General features: G+C 37.5%; 1 protein-coding gene across 1 annotated transcript; it reads right to left on the bottom strand.

Moving 5' to 3' along the window:
- Positions 1-14,772: 14,772 nt before the first annotated feature.
- Positions 14,773-17,588, bottom strand: LOC125873728 (TMV resistance protein N-like). Its single transcript, XM_049554596.1, has 2 exons — positions 17,382-17,588; positions 14,773-16,182 (listed from the first exon to the last, which is right to left on the bottom strand). Exons 1-2 carry the CDS (start codon positions 17,586-17,588, stop codon positions 14,773-14,775), a joined length of 1,617 nt encoding a protein of 538 aa, XP_049410553.1.
- Between the last annotated feature and the right edge of the window lie 462 nt (positions 17,589-18,050).

The raw sequence follows: 18,050 nt of genomic DNA, 5'->3' as shown, positions 1-18,050 counted from the left end.
CGAGGTTGATGGTCTATGTACAACAGAGGAAGAGAAGTTGAGGGATAAAGAGGAATTCAAGAACAAGATGGCTAAGACAGGGAATGAGTCCGGGCAGCAGAAGAGTAATGTCAACCGGTCATCTTTCCAACAGAAACAGAAGGGACCTGCTCCATCATCTGCTAATTCACCTGCACCTAGGAACAAATGTGAGTACAATGGTCAGAATTCCAGAGCTAAGCTTGCCTATTCACAAGGTAGTGTGGTGCAAGGGGGTAGTAAGCCTCCTGCCTGCACCAATTGTGGTATGAACCACTCAGGTATTTGTCGTGAGGGCTCCACTGGTTGTTTCGAGTGTGGTCAGACTGGGTATTTCATGCGAGAGTGTCCAAAGAACAAGTAGGGAAATGGTAATGGGGGCAATAGAGCCCAGTCTTCTTTAGTTGCTCCACCGGACAGAGCTGAACCTAGAGGGGCTACTTCCGGTACTGACGGAGGAACAAACCGCTTATATGCTATCAACAGTCGCCAAGATCAAAATGATTCGCTAGATGTTGTCACTGGTATGATCCAAGTCTTTAACTTTACTGTTTATGTTTTGCTAGATCCAGGAGCGAGTTTATCCTTTGTAACTCCATATGTTGCTATGAATTTTAATGTTATTCTTGAGCAACTTAGTGAACCATTCAGTGTTTCTACACCTGTTGGTGAGTCCATTCTAGCATAGAGAATTTATCGTGATTGTCCCATTTCCGTCAATAATAAGAGTACCATGACTGATTTAATTGAGTTAGACATGGTAGACTTTGATGTCATTCTTGGTATGGACTGGCTTTATGCTTGTTATGCCTCAGTTGATTGTAGAACTCGAGTTGTCAGGTTTCAATTTCCAAATGAGCCAGTCTTAGAGTGGAAAAGCAGTTCAGTAGTGCATAAGGGTCGTTTCATTTCGTACCTTAAGCCAAGGAAGTTAGTTTCCAAGGGGTATGTCTTTCACTTAGTCCGAGTTAATGACTCAAGTGTTGAGGTACCTCTTATTCAGTTAGTTCCAGTAGTAAAAGAGTTTCCAGATGATCTTCCCGGAGTCCCTCCTGAGAGAGAGATAGATTTCAGTATAGATCTTCTTCCAAATACTCGTTCTATATCTATTTCGCCATACAAAATGGCACCAACAGAGTTGAAAGAGTTGAAAGAGTAATTAAAGGATCTTTTAGAGTAAGGTTTTTATTTGACCAAGTGTCTCACCTTGGGGCCCTCCGGTCTTATTTGTGAGAAAGAAGGATGGTTCCCTTAGGATGTGTATAGACTACCGTCAGTTGAACAAGGCTACCATCAAGAACAAGTATCCTCTTCCAAGGATCGATGATCTTTTTGATCAACTTGAAGATGCTTCCTGTTTCTCAAAAATTGACCTCAGATCAGGCTATCATCAGTTAAGAGTAAGGGAATGTGATATTCGAAAGACAACTTTCAGAACCCGATATGGTCATTATAAGTTTTTGGTCATGTCCTTTGGTTTGACCAATGCACTTGCAGCGTTCATGGACCTTATGAATAGGGTGTTCAAACCTTATTTAGATATGTTGGTTATCGTCTTCATTGATGACATACTAATGTATTCAAGGAATGAAGAAGATCATGCTAGTCATCTCATAATAGTTCTTAAGACTTTGAAAGATATGGAGTTATATGCTAAGTTCTCTAAATGTGAGTTTTGGCTTGAGTCAATGGCATTCTTAAGCCATATTGTTTCTGGAGAGGGAATTAAAGTTGATACTCAGAAAATTGAGGCAGTGCAAAATTGGCATAGACCTACATCTCCAACTAATATTAGGAGTTTTTTGGGTTTGGCTGGCTATTATAAAAGGTTTGTCGAGAGGTTCTCGTCCATTTCATCCCCTTTGACCAAGTTAACTCAGAAGATAGTTAAATTTTAATGGTATGAAGCTTATGAGAAAAGCTTCTAGGAATTGAAAAAGAGGTTGACTACTGCTCCAGTTTTGACCTTACTAGAAGGTACTCAAGGTTTTGTGATGTATTGTGATGCATCTAGAGTTGGTTTGGGTTGTATGTTAATGCAGAATGACAAAGTTATAGCTTATGCCTCCAGACCGTTGAAAGTTCATGAGAAGAACTATCCAACCCATGACTTATAGTTGGTTGTCGTGGTATTTGCTTTGAAGATATGGCATCACTATTTGTATGGTGTTCATGTTGATATATTCACTGATCATAAGAGCATTTAATATGTGTTCACTCAGAAAGAGATTAATCTTAGACAAATGAGGTGGTTAGAGTTACTCAAGGATTATGACATAAGTATTCTTTATCACCAGGTAAGGCTAATGTTGTTGATGATGCCTTGAGCGGGTTGTCTATGGGTAGTACCGCCTATGTTGAGGATGAAGAAAGAGAGTTAGCAAAAGATGTGCATAGGCTTGAACGCTTAGGAGTTTGAATTATGGATTTCATAGAAGTAGGAATAGTGGTGACGAATAGGGCTGAATCATCACTAGTGTCAGAAGTTAAAGAAAAACAAGACCAAGATCCTATTTTGCTTGAGTTAAAGGAAAATGTTCATAAGAAAAAAGTAATAGCTTTTGAACAAGGGGGAGATGGTGTATTGAGATATCAAGGTAGATTGTGTGTACCAATGGTGGATGGACTCCAAGAGAGGATCATGGATGAAGCTCATAGCTCCAGCTATTCCATTCATCCGAGTTCCACAAAGATGTATCGGGATTTGAGAAAGGTGTATTGGTGGAATAGTATGAAGAAGGGCATTGCAAAATTTGTTGCTAAGTGTCCAAATTGCCAACAAGTTAAAGTAGAGCATCAAAGGCCCGGTGGTTTGGCTCAAAATATAGTACTTCCGGAATGGAAGTGGGAGATGATTAATATGGACTTCATCACAGGTTTACCAAGGTCTCGCAGGCAGCATGATTCTATTTGGGTGATTGACGACAAAATAACAATATCAGCCCACTTTTTGCCAGTGAAGACTGCTCATTCAACACAAGATTATGCCAGGTTGTATATTCAGAACTTGGTAAGACTTCATGGAGGCCCAATCTCCATTATTTCAGACAGAGGTGCGCAATTTACTGCACAGTTTTAGAAGTCATTCCAAAAAGGTTAAGGTTCAAAGGTGAACTTAAGTACCGCATTTCATCCTTAGACAGATAGGCAAGCAGAGTGCACTATTCATACTTTAGAGGATATGTTGAGGGCGTGCGTGATCGATTTCAAAGGTAATTGGGATGATCACCTACCTCTCATAGAGTTCTCTTACAATAAAAGTTACCACTCTGGCATCCAGATGGCTCCATATGAAGCTCTTTATGAGAGAAGATGCAAATCTCCTATTGGATGGTTTGAAGTTAGTCAAGCAGGGTTAATAGGACCAGATCTAGTTCGTCAAGCTATGGAGAAGGTGAAAGTGATTCAAGAGAGGTTGAAAACGGTGCAAAGTGGTCAGAAATCCTACACTGATATTAGGAGAATGGCGTTAGAGTTCGAAGTAGATGATTGGGTATATCTAAAAGTTTCACCCATGAAGGGTGTTATGAGGTTTGGTAAGAAGGGGAATCTTAGTCCCCGGTATATTGGACCTTATCGAATAGCCAAGAGGATTGGAAATGTAGCTTATGAGTTGGAGCTACCACAAGAGTTAGCAGCGGTTCATTCGGTATTTCACGTCTCCATGTTGAAGAAGTGCATGGGTGACCCTTCATTGATCATACCAACTGAAAATATTGGGATCATGGATAACTTATCTTCTGAGTAGATTTCCGTTCAGATTCTAGATCGCCAAGTTGGCAAGTTGAGAATAAAGGAGGTAGCATCAGTCAAAGTCCTTTGGAGGAACCAATTTGTTAAGGAAGCTACTTGGGAGGCTGAGGAGGATATGAAGAAGAGATATCCACATCTCTTTGAATCCGAAGAAAGTGCAGATCAAGGTACTAATTTTCATCCTAGTGCTCTTTAAATTATGAGTGAGCATGTTGTTTGTTTCCATTTGCTTGATAGGTGTTTGATGTTACATCCTAAGCCTAGTAAGTGTAATATCATTCGAGGATGAATTTTCACAAGGGGGAGATACTGTAACATCTCGCAACTAGAAAGAACTAGAAGGAAGTTTAAAATCTGTAAATAGTTACTTTTGGAAAGAATGAAGAAATCTAGAAATTTATAAGCAAGTAAAATTGAGTTTTCGGTCAACTTCAAACGATCATAAATCCTATATCAGGATGAGTTAGATGTAGTTCCAGATATGGTTGGGAAGTTCTTGGAATGATCTTTCCAATGCCGCCAAGTTTGCACGATTCCGAGCTCGTATGAGTGATTTATCCCTTTTGGAATTGGGGCTGTTGGAATAAGAAAATGTCCAATCCGGAATTTTAAGGGGTATTTTAGTCTTTTCATTGCCCTATTATTTTGATCCATTTTTAGGAGTTTAATATGGGTCAAATAAGATTTTAGTCAGTTTTAGAATTTGGGATTTCACGCTAGGGATAAGGAGAAAGGAGAAGAGAAAACAAGAAGGAGAAAAAAGGGCAAATTCATCAAGATCGATCAAGAAAGTTGGTGTTTCGCCAAGGATTTACTCCTATCAGGTATGTGAGGCTCTCATAACGTTGGGATCGTTCTCCCATGTGCCAAGCATATAAATTTATGTTTGGATTCGACCTAAAAGAGTTTGAATATTGATGATCTTGATATCTATTCTTGAATTCATATATTGTTCATGAATTTGACTGAGTTGAGAAGTTTTTGAGTTCATTACATCGCATCATAGAGTCAATTTGAGTTAGGTTCTTAGGTACATTTGTTGGGTATCTGTATCTAAAAGCAATTTGAGAAAAATATTCGAGTTTAGGCGAATTGGGATTGTAAAACGGAGAAAGAAAAAGTAGAGCGTGATCTGTCACGCAAGTTCGCATCGCAGACTTGCTCCCCCTGTGACCAAAAATTTTCTCCGTATTGCAGTTAAGACGCGGACTCCTCTGTCTCATAATTTAATTTTGTGAGTAAATTCTTAAAGCACCTCCGCGTCGCGGACTTTTTCCAAGACGGTGATTTCGTGACTTTTCTCATGTTTAGCTATTTAAGATCATTCCTAAACATCATGGGATCCTTCCAATCAAAAATCAAAATCCTTGAATCCATAATTCAATTCAAGGACCAGTTAAGAGTCAATTCAAGAGCAGTTAAGATCAAACTGTAGAGAGGTTCTTAAAGTTATCGAAAAGTCTTTTGCAAATGTTTTAACTTCGTTTTAAGACATAAGCCTTGAGTTCAGTAAAGAGTAAAGTTGAAGTTCATTTCTTCAAAAGTATATGGGGACTGAATATTCCCAAAGAGATTTAAAATGTTTTCACAATTAAATAAGAACAGAAACTGAGATTTCCAAAGAGCCTTCGGGCTAGTTTTCAGAAAAGAGTAATTGCAATCTAAATGAAGCAAGAGGGGAAACTTTGATTTCCAAGAAAGCCTTTGGGCTAAGTTTCTGAGCACTAAACTCAAATCACAGAAGAAGTATATTTTTAAACATAAGAGCTAGTATATTTTAGGAGTAGTATTGTGAATCGAATTAGGGGTGAGCATGAGTTCAGATAACTCACGTCTCCATAAAACCATGTAGCCACCATGAGTATAAATGGGTCATACTTTTTAGATGAACCCTTTTCACAATAGACTAGTGGATCGACTTAGTAGTTGAGGTCCTATACCTTTGGCCGGGTCTAGGATGTGTTGGCAGCGTAACGTAGATCGTTGTATCATCACTATAGCTCTTATGTGATGGTTGTTGGTTCGAGAAACTCCCACAGAAGTTATTGTATTTTTATATATACATCAGTTTATTGTATTTTTACATACATTTCAGAGTTATGTTGTATCCTTTTATATACACAAAGTTGACATCATGTTTTTAAACAACTTTTCTTTATATTGTTGTTGTTTTAAACTGCTTTATATTGAAATGAGTTCAGTTAAGTATTCATTAGTTGAGAAGAGCCAAGATAAGTGTTTCTTTCAGAATCTCTTTTAAGCCTATGTTGTTTTAGCATTCCAACTTGCATACTCGTACATTCAATGTACTGATGCCAGTTGGCCTGCATCGTCTTATGATGAAGACACATGTAACTAGGATTGGCATTCCAGCGCACCGTTGATCTAGTTAGCAGTTCAGAGTCAGTCGGTGAGCCTCCTTGCATTCCGGAGGATCTATTTTCATTGTTTTCTAGTTAGTTCATTAGGATGTTGTGGGGTTTCTCCCTACATCCATCTCAGTTGTTTTAGATACTTCATAGACAGTCAAATGTTAGTCCTTTGAGTATTTTCATTATCATTTCTTATTGTTAAGACTTGGGTGGCTACTTTTGGCCAAGTTGAATGTTTAACCTTTAAACATTTTCAGTTATTTTATTATTCAGTTCAGTTAAGTGTTATTGATCATTATAAGTATGAATATTGTTATCTGCTGAGTTACGTAAGCCAGGCCAAGGGTTCGCTTGGGGCGAGCAATGGTCTTCGAGTGCCAGCCACGTCCAGGGTGTACTCTCGGGGCGTGATGGTAGGATCATTTTGATCCGAACCACGTTAAATATTGTTGTTCTTCCTTGTTCTTTATTTTCACGTTTCCGCTAACAATTGGTTTCAGAGCGAAGGTTCTCTGTGAGTATGCTCTATCGTTGCAACACAGTCTAAACTTCCACATCATAAAAGAATTACTTTGGTTTTCTGTTGTTCCAAATACATTGTTATAGAAGAGGAAAAACAAGTAAAGATGAGTTCCATGAAGTTTGAAATTGATAGATTTAGTGGGTGCAACAACTTCAATATCTGGAAGATCCAGATGATGGCATTACTGCGGGGGGAAGGCTTAATCCATGTTATTGATGGAAAGTACCCCGATAAGATATCGGATTCCGAAAAGGAGAAGATTGAAGAAGATGCATTGAGTGTAATACAACTGCCCCTTGCACCTAACGCACTTTGTTAAGTGAGTACAAGTACCGAGGAGACGACCAAAAAGTTATGGAAAAGGATGGAAGGGCTTTACCAAGACCAGTCAGTGACAACAAAGATGTTGTTACAACGACGTCTTCACACATTTAAGATGGATTTAGGTACTTTGTTGCAGGACAATCTAGATGAGTTCAACAAATTTGTGATAGACTTACAGGCTGCTGGAATTAAAAAGGATAAGGAGATGCTAGCATGTCCTTTGCTATTTTCATTGACTTTAAAATATCATGATATTGAGAATTCAATGATGTATAGCAAAGAGCCTATCACTCTTGAGCAAGTGTAGAAAGCACTTAACTCTTATGATGTGCACGTGCATTTTGAAGGAGACAAAGGTGACAAAGTTAGTGGACTCTTTGTGAGAGGTCTTACTAGCCAACAGGGAAGGAGAAAATTAAAGTACAGATCAATGTTTTGTGTGGACAAGAAGAATGCGGAGTGTTGGGGCTTGGCACAAGAAGGGGCAATTTGAAAGAGATTTCCCTATGTCGAAGTTCAAAGAAAAGGCGAATGCATCCATTGTTGAGCAAGTACATAATTCTGATTATGATTATGTACTAACAACATCATGCAATAGTGAAGTTTATGACAATAAATAGGTCTTAGACTCTGGTTGTACTCTGCATATGACATTCCGAAGAGATTGGTTCAGCAAATATGAAAAAAGTGGAGGAACCGTATTAATGGGCAATAATGCAACTTGTAAAATAGTTTGCATTGGTTCAGTTTGTGTTCGCTGCCATGATGGAACCATGAGGATTATTACAGAAGTCCGTCATGTTCCTGATTTGAAGAAAAATTTGATCTCCCTGGGTACTTTGCATAAACAAGGCTACAAGTACATGAGTGAAGAAGGAACTATGAAAGTGACAAAAGGGTCTTTAGTCGTGTTAAAGGCCAAGTTGGAAGATGGCCTCTACACACTTACAGGAAGCACCATTATTGGGTTTGTAAATGCATCTAGAGTGCAGTTATCTAATGATGACAAGGAAAAAATATGGCACATGAGACTAGGCCATATGAGTGCACGAGGATTGGAGATGTTGAGCAACCGCAACCTTTTGAATGGTGAGAAGATTAGCACACTTGAATTTTGTAAGGATTACGTCATAGGGAAGCAGAAAAAGGTCAGCTTCAGCACTGGCAAACACAAGACGGGAGGGGTGCTAAACTACATCCATTCAGATTTATGGGGTCCCTCTAAGCTTCCATCGAAGGGAGGAAAGAGGTATCTTCTCATATTCATTGATGATTTTTCACGAAAGGTTTGGGTGCGTTTCGTGAAAACAAAGAGTGATGCTTTCGAAGTATTTAAAGAGTGGAAGATTTTGGTTGAAAATCAAATGGAGAGAAAAATCAAGTATCTTCACACAGACAATGGCTTGGAGTTTTGCAGTGAACAGTTCAATGATTTCTACGAGGTTCATGGGATCCCAAGACATAACACGGTCAGGCACACACCATAGCAGAATGGAGTTGCAGAGAGAATGAACAAAAATCTTCTTGAGAAGGCTCGTTGTATGCTCTTACAAGCCAAGATGTCCAAAGTATTTTGGGCTGAAGCAGTTCATACTGCTTCACATATTGTCAATCGATCTGCAGCATCAACGATTGAATTTAAGACTCCAAATGAGGTATGGTCAGGTGAACCCTCTAACTATTCATACTTGTGAATATTTGGGTGTCCAGCTTATTATCATGTTAATGAAGAAAAGCTTGAACCAAGGGCTAAAAAGGCCATATTCGTAGGGTATGTAGATGGAGTAAAAGGGTACAAACTTTGGTGTTTGTCTTTACTCAAATTTGTAGTTAGTAGAGATGTTACCTTTGATGAGTCCTCTATACTTGATCCTCGTAAAGTTTCTGTGGAGTTATCAAGAAACGAGAAAAATGAGCATGTGGAGCTACCGGTGGAGCTTACCAAGGAATGGGATCAAGTGACTCAAATTGATGAGTCAAAAGATGTTGATCTTAAAGAACATACTGTCAATGAACCATATACAATTGCGAAGGGAAGAGACAAAAGGCAGATACGGAAACCGAAATGTCTTATAGAGCAGGAAAATCTGATTGCATATGCGTTCGTAGCTGCAGAAGAAGAGATTAAGGATCTCGAGCCCTCCTCGTATGTTGAAGAAACTTCTTGCAAAGATATTGCACAATGGCAGTTTGCCATGATGGAAGAGATGGAGTCTCTTCACAAAAATGAGATATGGGTCTTAGTTAAAAAGGCCAAAGGGGAAGAGGACAGTTGGATGCAAATGGGTCTACAGAAAGAAAGAGGGTATTCCAGAACTAGAAGATGCTAGGTTCAAGGCGAGATTGGTTGCAAAGGGTTTCAGCCAGAAGGAGGGAATTGACTACAATGAGATCTTCTCTCTAGTCGTGAAACATAGCTCAATTCGTGTGTTACTAGCATTGGTTGCACAATTTGATTTAGAGCTTCAACAACTTGATGTCAAAACTGCTTTCTTACATGGTGATCTAGAAGAGACAATCTATATGGATCAGTCTGAAGGTTTCCTAACTGAGGGAAAAGAAGATTATGTATGCCAACTGAAGAAGTCTTGTATGATTTGAAGCAACCCCCTAGACAGTGGTACAAGAGGTTTGATGCATTCATGACTACACATGGATTTTCGAGGAGTGCATTTGATAGCTATGTGTATCACAAGAAGATGTCTGGTAACTTTATGATTTATCTATTGTTGTATGTTGATGATATGCTTATTGCTGCTAACAACATCACAGAGAAAAATATTTTGAAGGAACTGTTGAGCAAGGAATTTGACATGAAGGATTTGGGAGTTGCAAAGAAAATCCTTGGAATGGAGATTTCAAGAGAAGACGGTGTTGTACATCTTTCTCAAAAGAGGTACATCGAAAAGGTTCTTGAGAGATTTAATATGCATATGAGCAAGCCTGTAAGTACACCGTTAGCTTCTCATTTTAAGCTTTCTGAATTACAAATGCCTCAGTCTATGGATGAGGTGGAGCATATGTCAAAGGTTCCTTATGCGAACGCAGTTGGCAACATTATGTATGCTATGGTGTGCACACGTCCAGATATTACTCAATCTGTAAGTGTGGTAAGCAGGTACATGGCAAATTCAGGAAAAAGGCATTGGGAAGCTGTGAAATGGATATTGAGATATCTCAAAGGAGCTCCTGATGTTGGCCTAACCTTTCAGAAAAGTGAAGGTATTTCAATTCTCGGTTATGTAGATTCTGACTATGCAGGGGATCATGATAAAAGGAGGTCCACAACTGGATACATCTTTACTCTTGTTGGTAGTGCTGTTAGTTGGAAATCGACTTTACAGTCGATTGTCGCTTTGTCTACAACAGAGGCAGAATATATGGCAGCAACGGAGACAGTGAAAGAAGCTATCTGGTTGAAAGGTTTGATGGCAGAATTGAGTTCGGTTCACCTGGAATCAGTTCTAAGATGTGATAGTCAAAGTGCTATTCATTTGATTAAAAGTCAAAGATTTCATAAGCGCACCAAACACATTGATATCAAATTTCATTTTATTCGAGATGTCATTGAAAATAGAGCTATCAAGGTTGAGAAGGTTATCACAGTCGATAACGCTGCAGACATGTTGACCAAGATAGTCCCGCTTGCCAAGTTTGCACACTGCAAGGACTTGGCGGGATTATGCATCAATTGATGCAACTCTGAGAGAACAACTGCTAGGTGGAGCTAGTATGTTCAACAAATGTTTGATTCTTCTTGTTTCTTACAACGGGATTGTCCAGTAAGCTTAGAAGTTTTGGCCGGAGTTGTTTATACGCATGCTCGGAACGCAAACCAAGGTGGAGATGGAAAGAATTGGTTTGGTTCTTGTGGAATCAAACTCAATGGAAGATGAATTAATATGAAGATTTGGTAGGAAGATAATTAGTACAAAATAAAAGTCAAGATAGTATCTTGGTAAGTGAAATTTAGGTAAACCATAAAATAGTTTCACATGTTTAACCTTGACATTTTTGACATATAATGATGTCATGGATGACATCAATATGAAGAATTCATTCCTATAGATAGGTAGCTCTTAATTCATTTTCAAATCATCCTCTCACTTGCCTTCTCACCTTCTAAGACATTTGATGTTTTCTCTCTTGTAGTATTTCACTTGTATTCTTTGCAGAGTGAAATAAATATTGGTGCAGTTGTTCTTTGGTGGACGTAGGATCATTTTGATCCGAACTACGTTAAATATTGTTGTTCTTCCTTGTTCTTTAATTTCACGTTTCCGCTAACAATAATAGATGTGAACCAATAGAATCCATTACCCATCTTTTTTTTTTTCTACTAGATTTCATAGTAACTTACATTAGACTACCTTGTTCCTTATATCATGTTGAAAACTGGAGTTGTGGAGTCTTTGTGATATTGATGATCCTTATATATATGCCTAATTTTATATGCTTTATTTGAGCCAAGGATTTATAGGATGTGTCACTGCCTTGATTGTTTGCATTTCCACATGTCCTGTTTGACTGGTGAAGAACTCCACAGTACATTTCCTCCAATCTTTAAAAGTTGGTCTCTTTCCTTGAAGGTATATATATATGGGGATGACTTAAACACAACATGTGGGGCAGCCAGTGAACAAAAATCATCGGATCTGTAGGGATATAAAGTTGAGCTTGATTCAAAAGTTTTTGAAGACGTACTGTTGAGTAAGAGTTCTCTTATAGGAATTATTGGTTATGCAAAAAGTTTAATCTCCATACTTGGCTAGCAATTTTCATACATCCATAGAAAAGTTTAAACCTATTAAAATAGGGAGTTCATCTTTGTTGTCAAAATCCAACGTCTTGTTAGCTTGTTGTTCCTTTTCAGCTCTGCTTCATGCAAATGAGTCTATCTCAAAATGTTACTTTAGGACTGTTTGAGGAGCACCTCCAATGTACAAAAGGTCAGATCTCTAATTTCCCTTATTGTTATCGTGTTGAACATCAGTAAGTCGCTCTCGTTTGATATATGAGTTCAATATGTCAAGCAACTTATGTGGACATTACAAGCATGTTCAAGAATTCTGTCCACCAATGCTTAGACAGATAGAAAGAAATCACCAACTGAGCTTTTTTATTTCTATGATCAAATTGACTAGGATCTTTTAGTTTGTATCAGTATGAAATGTATCCATGAGTTCATTTTCCATTATCATAAATTAATCAGGATGATTGATTAGAAGAAAAATATCTGAAAGTGATTAAGTAAAAGAGATTATAATTGACCATCACACACGTATTACTGCAGAATCTCAATATATCCTGACTGAATCAAAGATGAATAAATATACAGAAAGATGTTGTTGAAGTAACTTAACAGTTTGTAATTCGTGACAAGAATCTAGGTTTCTTGCAATAGTTTCTCACCAACTTTGTAATGTAACGCAACACAATTGGAAAGACTGACGAAAAGATAAAAAAGAAGAGAGAAATTCCCCGGTTAGGCGTTTTGGCAGACATCGCAGTATCACAGGTTGCTATCAAGGCAACAAGTGAAACATGCAGTTCCAATTGCAAAGGAAATCCTACGGTCAAGAAGTTTATTGTATGGAGGGATAAAAAAAATCCGATGGGATTGAAAGCCAAGAATAAGCCATAGGAAATTGGATTGTTGGTTCCCATCACTGCCTATCCTGCGATACGTCGCGAGGACATTTTGACATCATTGTTGGTGTTATTATTGCCCTCAGGCCAATAATTATCCTGCCAAACATCGCCTGGTGGACTAAGCACTGTTTGATAAGTTGCTGTTGCAATTATAATGGCTATCACAAGAAGGGTCTTATTATACTTGAAGAAATCCTGAAGCTTCTTAGAACGAAATTGAGGCTGGTCCCTTCTTTGCTCTCTACTGGATTGCTCATTTGATGGATCTTGGACTGGAACAACACAAGCATGGGGCAAACTGTAAATTTATATACTCTCTCCGTTCCAATTTATATGCCTTTTGAAATTAATTGACATGAGTTATATTTCATCTTAATCATTCAACTTTTTTGTTCATATAGTAGTACTTTCTGTTTATTGTTCATAAAATCTCTCATTCTTATCTCATGTTCACTTTATATTGTTATCGTTATTATTTTATTTAGTGTTGTTCTTTGATGTGAAACACAGATCTTATTCTGCTGTACACCAAGCATATTGATGGCAATTTTTGTAGCACTATGATAACCCAACTGGACCACATCATTGCTTTTGATTGGATCGAAGAAGAATGAATTCATGCCTGCAGATAGATTTAAGAATTTATCAGTATTTGAATTGTTGGGTTAAGAAAGTGAACCATCAGACTGATGAGAATTGTATAAAGTTTTTGTGATTTAATAAATATAGCTTCATTTATTTATAAATCTATTTTTATATGTTCAAATGCTAGTATGAAATGAATGCAACTTAATTATTTATTGATTACATTACACTTTGAATGAGTTACAATCTTAAATGGTAGTTTTCTAAGAATCAATTTGCAGGGGTTCAATCCGCCGCAAAATAACACCCGCTGCTTGTTACAGGGGTTAGTGAAAACCCCCCACAACTTAATTATGGTAGACCTAACTCTGGGGGTTGCTCAAACCTCTGCTACAACAAACTGCGGGGGGTTCCTAACCCCCATAGTATGTAAAATAAACCCCGCTATTTAGGCTTTTTTTTTGTAGTGTAGACATAATACATAAATATGCCATTTAACTTGGTATCAAATCACATTTATGTCCTTCAACTTTGGATGTGCACAAATACACTTAAACTTGTGCAAAGTTAAACAAATAGACACATGTCTTACATGTCATTTTTGTCCTACGTGTGTCCTGCCATATAGGACTCATGTGACTATTTGTTCAACTTTATACAAGTTTAAGTGTCTACTTGTGCACATCCAAAGTTGGAGGGCATAAATATTAAATGAGGCCAAGTTAAAGGGCTTATTTATGTATTATGCCATTAAACTAACACTCACCGTTAATTGTTCAGGCACAAAACAAATATGATAATTACGGTAATTATTTAGGAGACAGTCTAGTCCATCTTCACATAAAAATTGTGAATTAAGATGCATGGTTCCAGGATCTGACTTTGAGTAACAAAAGATTAAACTTGTTCACATCCTTTAACTGACCATGGTTAATCATGGCTCAACACAAGCAGAGACAAGATGGAGAATCAATAGGAAAAAACTCATCGTTGATATGTGCATCACCCATTGATGATATCCTGCCAATAAAAGAGAGTTACATAAGTAGGGAGAACGCAATCTGACTTCCAATTAGAAAAAGAAAACATGTCATGAGATATATTACCTGTAGTTAAGCTAAATTCCTGGGCTTGTGGGAAAGAGCTGCAAAGTTTCTGAAGAGAAAGGTTGTTGCTTCAGATTTGTAAAGACGAGCAACTTGCTACATCATGGCGTTCACTATCGCCATATCTGCTTATACTTGTCCCAATGGAGTGATCTGTTGGTTCATCATTATTTTCCCTCATTTGTAATAACGAGGCCTCAAGATCAGGTTCATCTTTATACAACAAACAAAATCCAAACTCCTTCATTTCTCCGGAGAAAGATAACTTAATAATCCTATAGTCATTTGGTTTTTTTCCATTTGCCTTAGATGTATTCCATAAGCCAGCACGAGGTACCAAGAAAAAATGAATACCAGGGTTGCATAATTCTGTCTCCCATACCGAATAATTGGAGAATTCTGTATCAGATTCTGAATAATTGGAAAATTTCAGGGTCATTCACGACTTCCCATCATCAGATAAGGGAATCAAGTGAGTTGTCACATTCATTAACCTGCCAGTGTAACATACAACAAATCCCAAGAAGTTATCCGATACATACCAATTCTTAGGCAAATTGACTGATACACTTCCATCCATCCCCTGATAATGGAACCAACTTGGGATCTTGTTCCCACCATGCTCAATGCTAAACACTCTTTGTGAAAAGGAATCTGAAGCAGAGATGTCATGCTGCCAGATAACGATCTTCTGAGACAAGGAATGTGGAAATGAAATATACATCGAATTTAGATATCTCATTACACTGTCTAGCATGCAAATCTCTGACTCCACCTTCATGCTTCCGAGGATTTCTGGAAATTTTTCTAAACTATAGCACCCCTCTAGATCGAGATATTCAAGGGAATCGATGCACAGAGCTGGAAATCTCTTAAGCCGTTTACAGTTAGTCAGTTTTAATGTACAGAGCTTTTTGAGAAATCCCAGGGAATAATGAACCTCTCTAAAATTCATACAATATGACAGATTCAAAGTCTTCAAGTTTGGCATCCCCATGAAACCAGGCAACTCTTTGAGCCTCTTGCAGTCTTTCAAGTCCAACAATTGAAGATCACCAAGTTGGGCTATGCTTTGAGGCAAATGCTCAAAATTATTTCCATTGATATAAAACCTTTTCAAAGAGGATAAGCATCCAATGTCTTCTGGAAGACCTCCATCTATTAAATTGCAATTACTGAGATGCAAATCTTCTAATGAGCGTAACCCTTCATTCACCCGAGGGAACACAAAGAACACTTCTGATTGTTGTTTTGCAAAAGTCAAGAATTTAAGCTTGTTCAAGCGGACGATGGAAGATGGAGGTCGTGAAATTAGAGTGCATGTGGCATGAAGCTCCACTAAGTTTTCTAAATCACCTATATCTTCTGGAAAGATTTCAAGTTTAGGGCAGTACGACACATCTAGCTTCACCAAACCTTTCAACATGCCAATGCTTCTTGGAAGAGCTACCAGGTTTTCCATATAAATCCAATGTAGCTCTGGAACACAAGCTTGGTAATACATAATAGATGATGGTAGTTTTCTTATCCCAGAGCCTTCCATCTTAATCTTTAACTTCGGATTCATTCTTCCGAGCATTTCTGGAAAATTCTCTAAACTAGAGCAATATCGTAGATCCAGAGATCCAAGAGATTCCACGTTAACACATGGAAACCTCTTAAGGTGTTCACAGTTATACAAATTTAACTTGATGAGTTTTCTGCAACATTTTAGGGAATGGTGAATCTCTTCAAGATTACTACACCATTCCAAACCCAAACACTCCAAATTTGGCATCCCTGTGAAATCTGGTGTTTGCCTCAGCTTTTTGGAGCGATAGAGATTTAGCTTTCGCAGAGACGGCAAATGCTGCTATACAGAACACAGAAAAAAATGAGAATTAGGGTGCTGCCCAGGATTTAGATTATTTGTCTAGTGGCCGATCTATGAACCAAATGACCTTTGTGTTTAATTTACTCCCTTACACGAAAAAATGATTACCGCATTCTAATAATTATGAGAGTCAGCACAATATTTTGTGTGAAATTAGAAACTGTTTTACTTTATTTTTATATGGAAATTGCATGTTGACAAACTAAGTTAAAACGTAATCAGTGTTATCAAAAGTAAAAAATGCAAAAAAACTCTTATGAAAAAAGATGAAAAGGAAAAAAAAATACAAATATATATGTTTAGTGTCGCCTCTTCAAAAGGAGCTCATTGACAAGGAAACTAAAAACATGCCATAGAAACTTGATGAAGACACTGAAGCGCACATTAAGCGAAGGGAAGTACCCAACATGTTTTGAGCCTCGCTTTAGGGCTTAACCGCGCCTTCGATAACACTGAGTGTAATTACAAACTAAAGATGGTCGAAAATTCCCCTAACAAATTAGAAATGGCTTAAAATGCCTTGCTTCTACCTATTGGGTCAAATTTGCACATAATGTATTAGAAACGACTCAAAAATGCTGTGCTCCGACCTATTGAATAAAATTTTCCCCTAATGTTTTTTCTGGTTTAAAGTTTTCCAACCGCACAATTATATGACATGTAATCAAATTTTAATCAAACACGCGGTATTATTTGTTGGTCCACATAAAATTCTAACCCAACCCATAATTTATTACTTGAAAAATTATGCCATATTTTGTTCTTCTATAAAATTGTTTTTGAAATATGCACATATCTAAATTTTGAAAATTCATGAGCTTATAGTACGTGTTATATAGGCTAAATACCTGGATAGCCCCTAAACTTGACACGTTTTGTAAGAAAGACACTCAAACTTTGATAGTGACCAGATAGACACTATTTTGTGTCACATGTGGAAGGAGGGACAAATTTGATCCAATAGGTAGAAGTGTATTTTTGAACTGTTTTTATTGTTTGGAGCTGGTTAATATACCATCCAATAAATAACTATTGGTACTGTATGTCACATGTGTTACCATATCAGATTGGGGTATTCAAAACACTTATGTCAATAATAAAAGGTTTATCAACGATCACTAGAATAGTTAATATGTTTGACTAAAATAAAATAAATTGAAGATAAGTTATTGTACCTTTATTCCAGTCCATAAATGACGCAGCAAACTCAAGTGGAGATAAAGATGAACTAGCCTTTTGGGTTCAAAAGTTTCCGGCAATGATTCCCAAGGATACTTATGACATTCAAACCAACACAAGCTGTTCGGCAGGTACTCAATGGAGTCATCATGTGTATCAAAACCATTGATGTATAATATTCTAAGCCTTTTCATGTTTTCCATGGCTTCTTTCCTAAAACATAATTTTTGAACACCATATATACAGATTGCTTCAATTGCCTTGGTCCCCTGGTAAAAGGTTCATTAGTTTAAGTATAACTTTATCTGTATAAAATCTGCATGCCAATATGACTACTTTCTAACTCCTTGCAATGCCAAATTTTGTCATGTTTTATATTAATTATTATTGCACTTGAAGTTCTTGAAGATCTAGGCGGCAACATTAAAAAAATTGAAGGTGTGATATTGGTTAGGTCTTTATTAAGAAAATTGTTGCTAAAGAGAAATACTTTGTGCAATTAATTCTATATTTCTAGTAATACAGTTTCTGAGAAGGTTTTTAGAGTCAAGCCAAGAAGTTTTTTTTCCCGGAGAATCTTAATAGCTCACTTGGTTGGCTATATGAACTTTCACCTTGTTGATGAGGGTCTGATTCCCCACCTTGAAATTTTCTTCCCCATTTTT

This window comes from Solanum stenotomum, chromosome 8, assembly GCF_019186545.1.
Source record: "Solanum stenotomum isolate F172 chromosome 8, ASM1918654v1, whole genome shotgun sequence".
In the NCBI taxonomy this organism is placed as follows: domain Eukaryota; kingdom Viridiplantae; phylum Streptophyta; class Magnoliopsida; order Solanales; family Solanaceae; genus Solanum; species Solanum stenotomum.
Note: the sequence above shows the minus strand (reverse complement) of the source record. Positions and strands in the feature narration are given on the sequence as shown.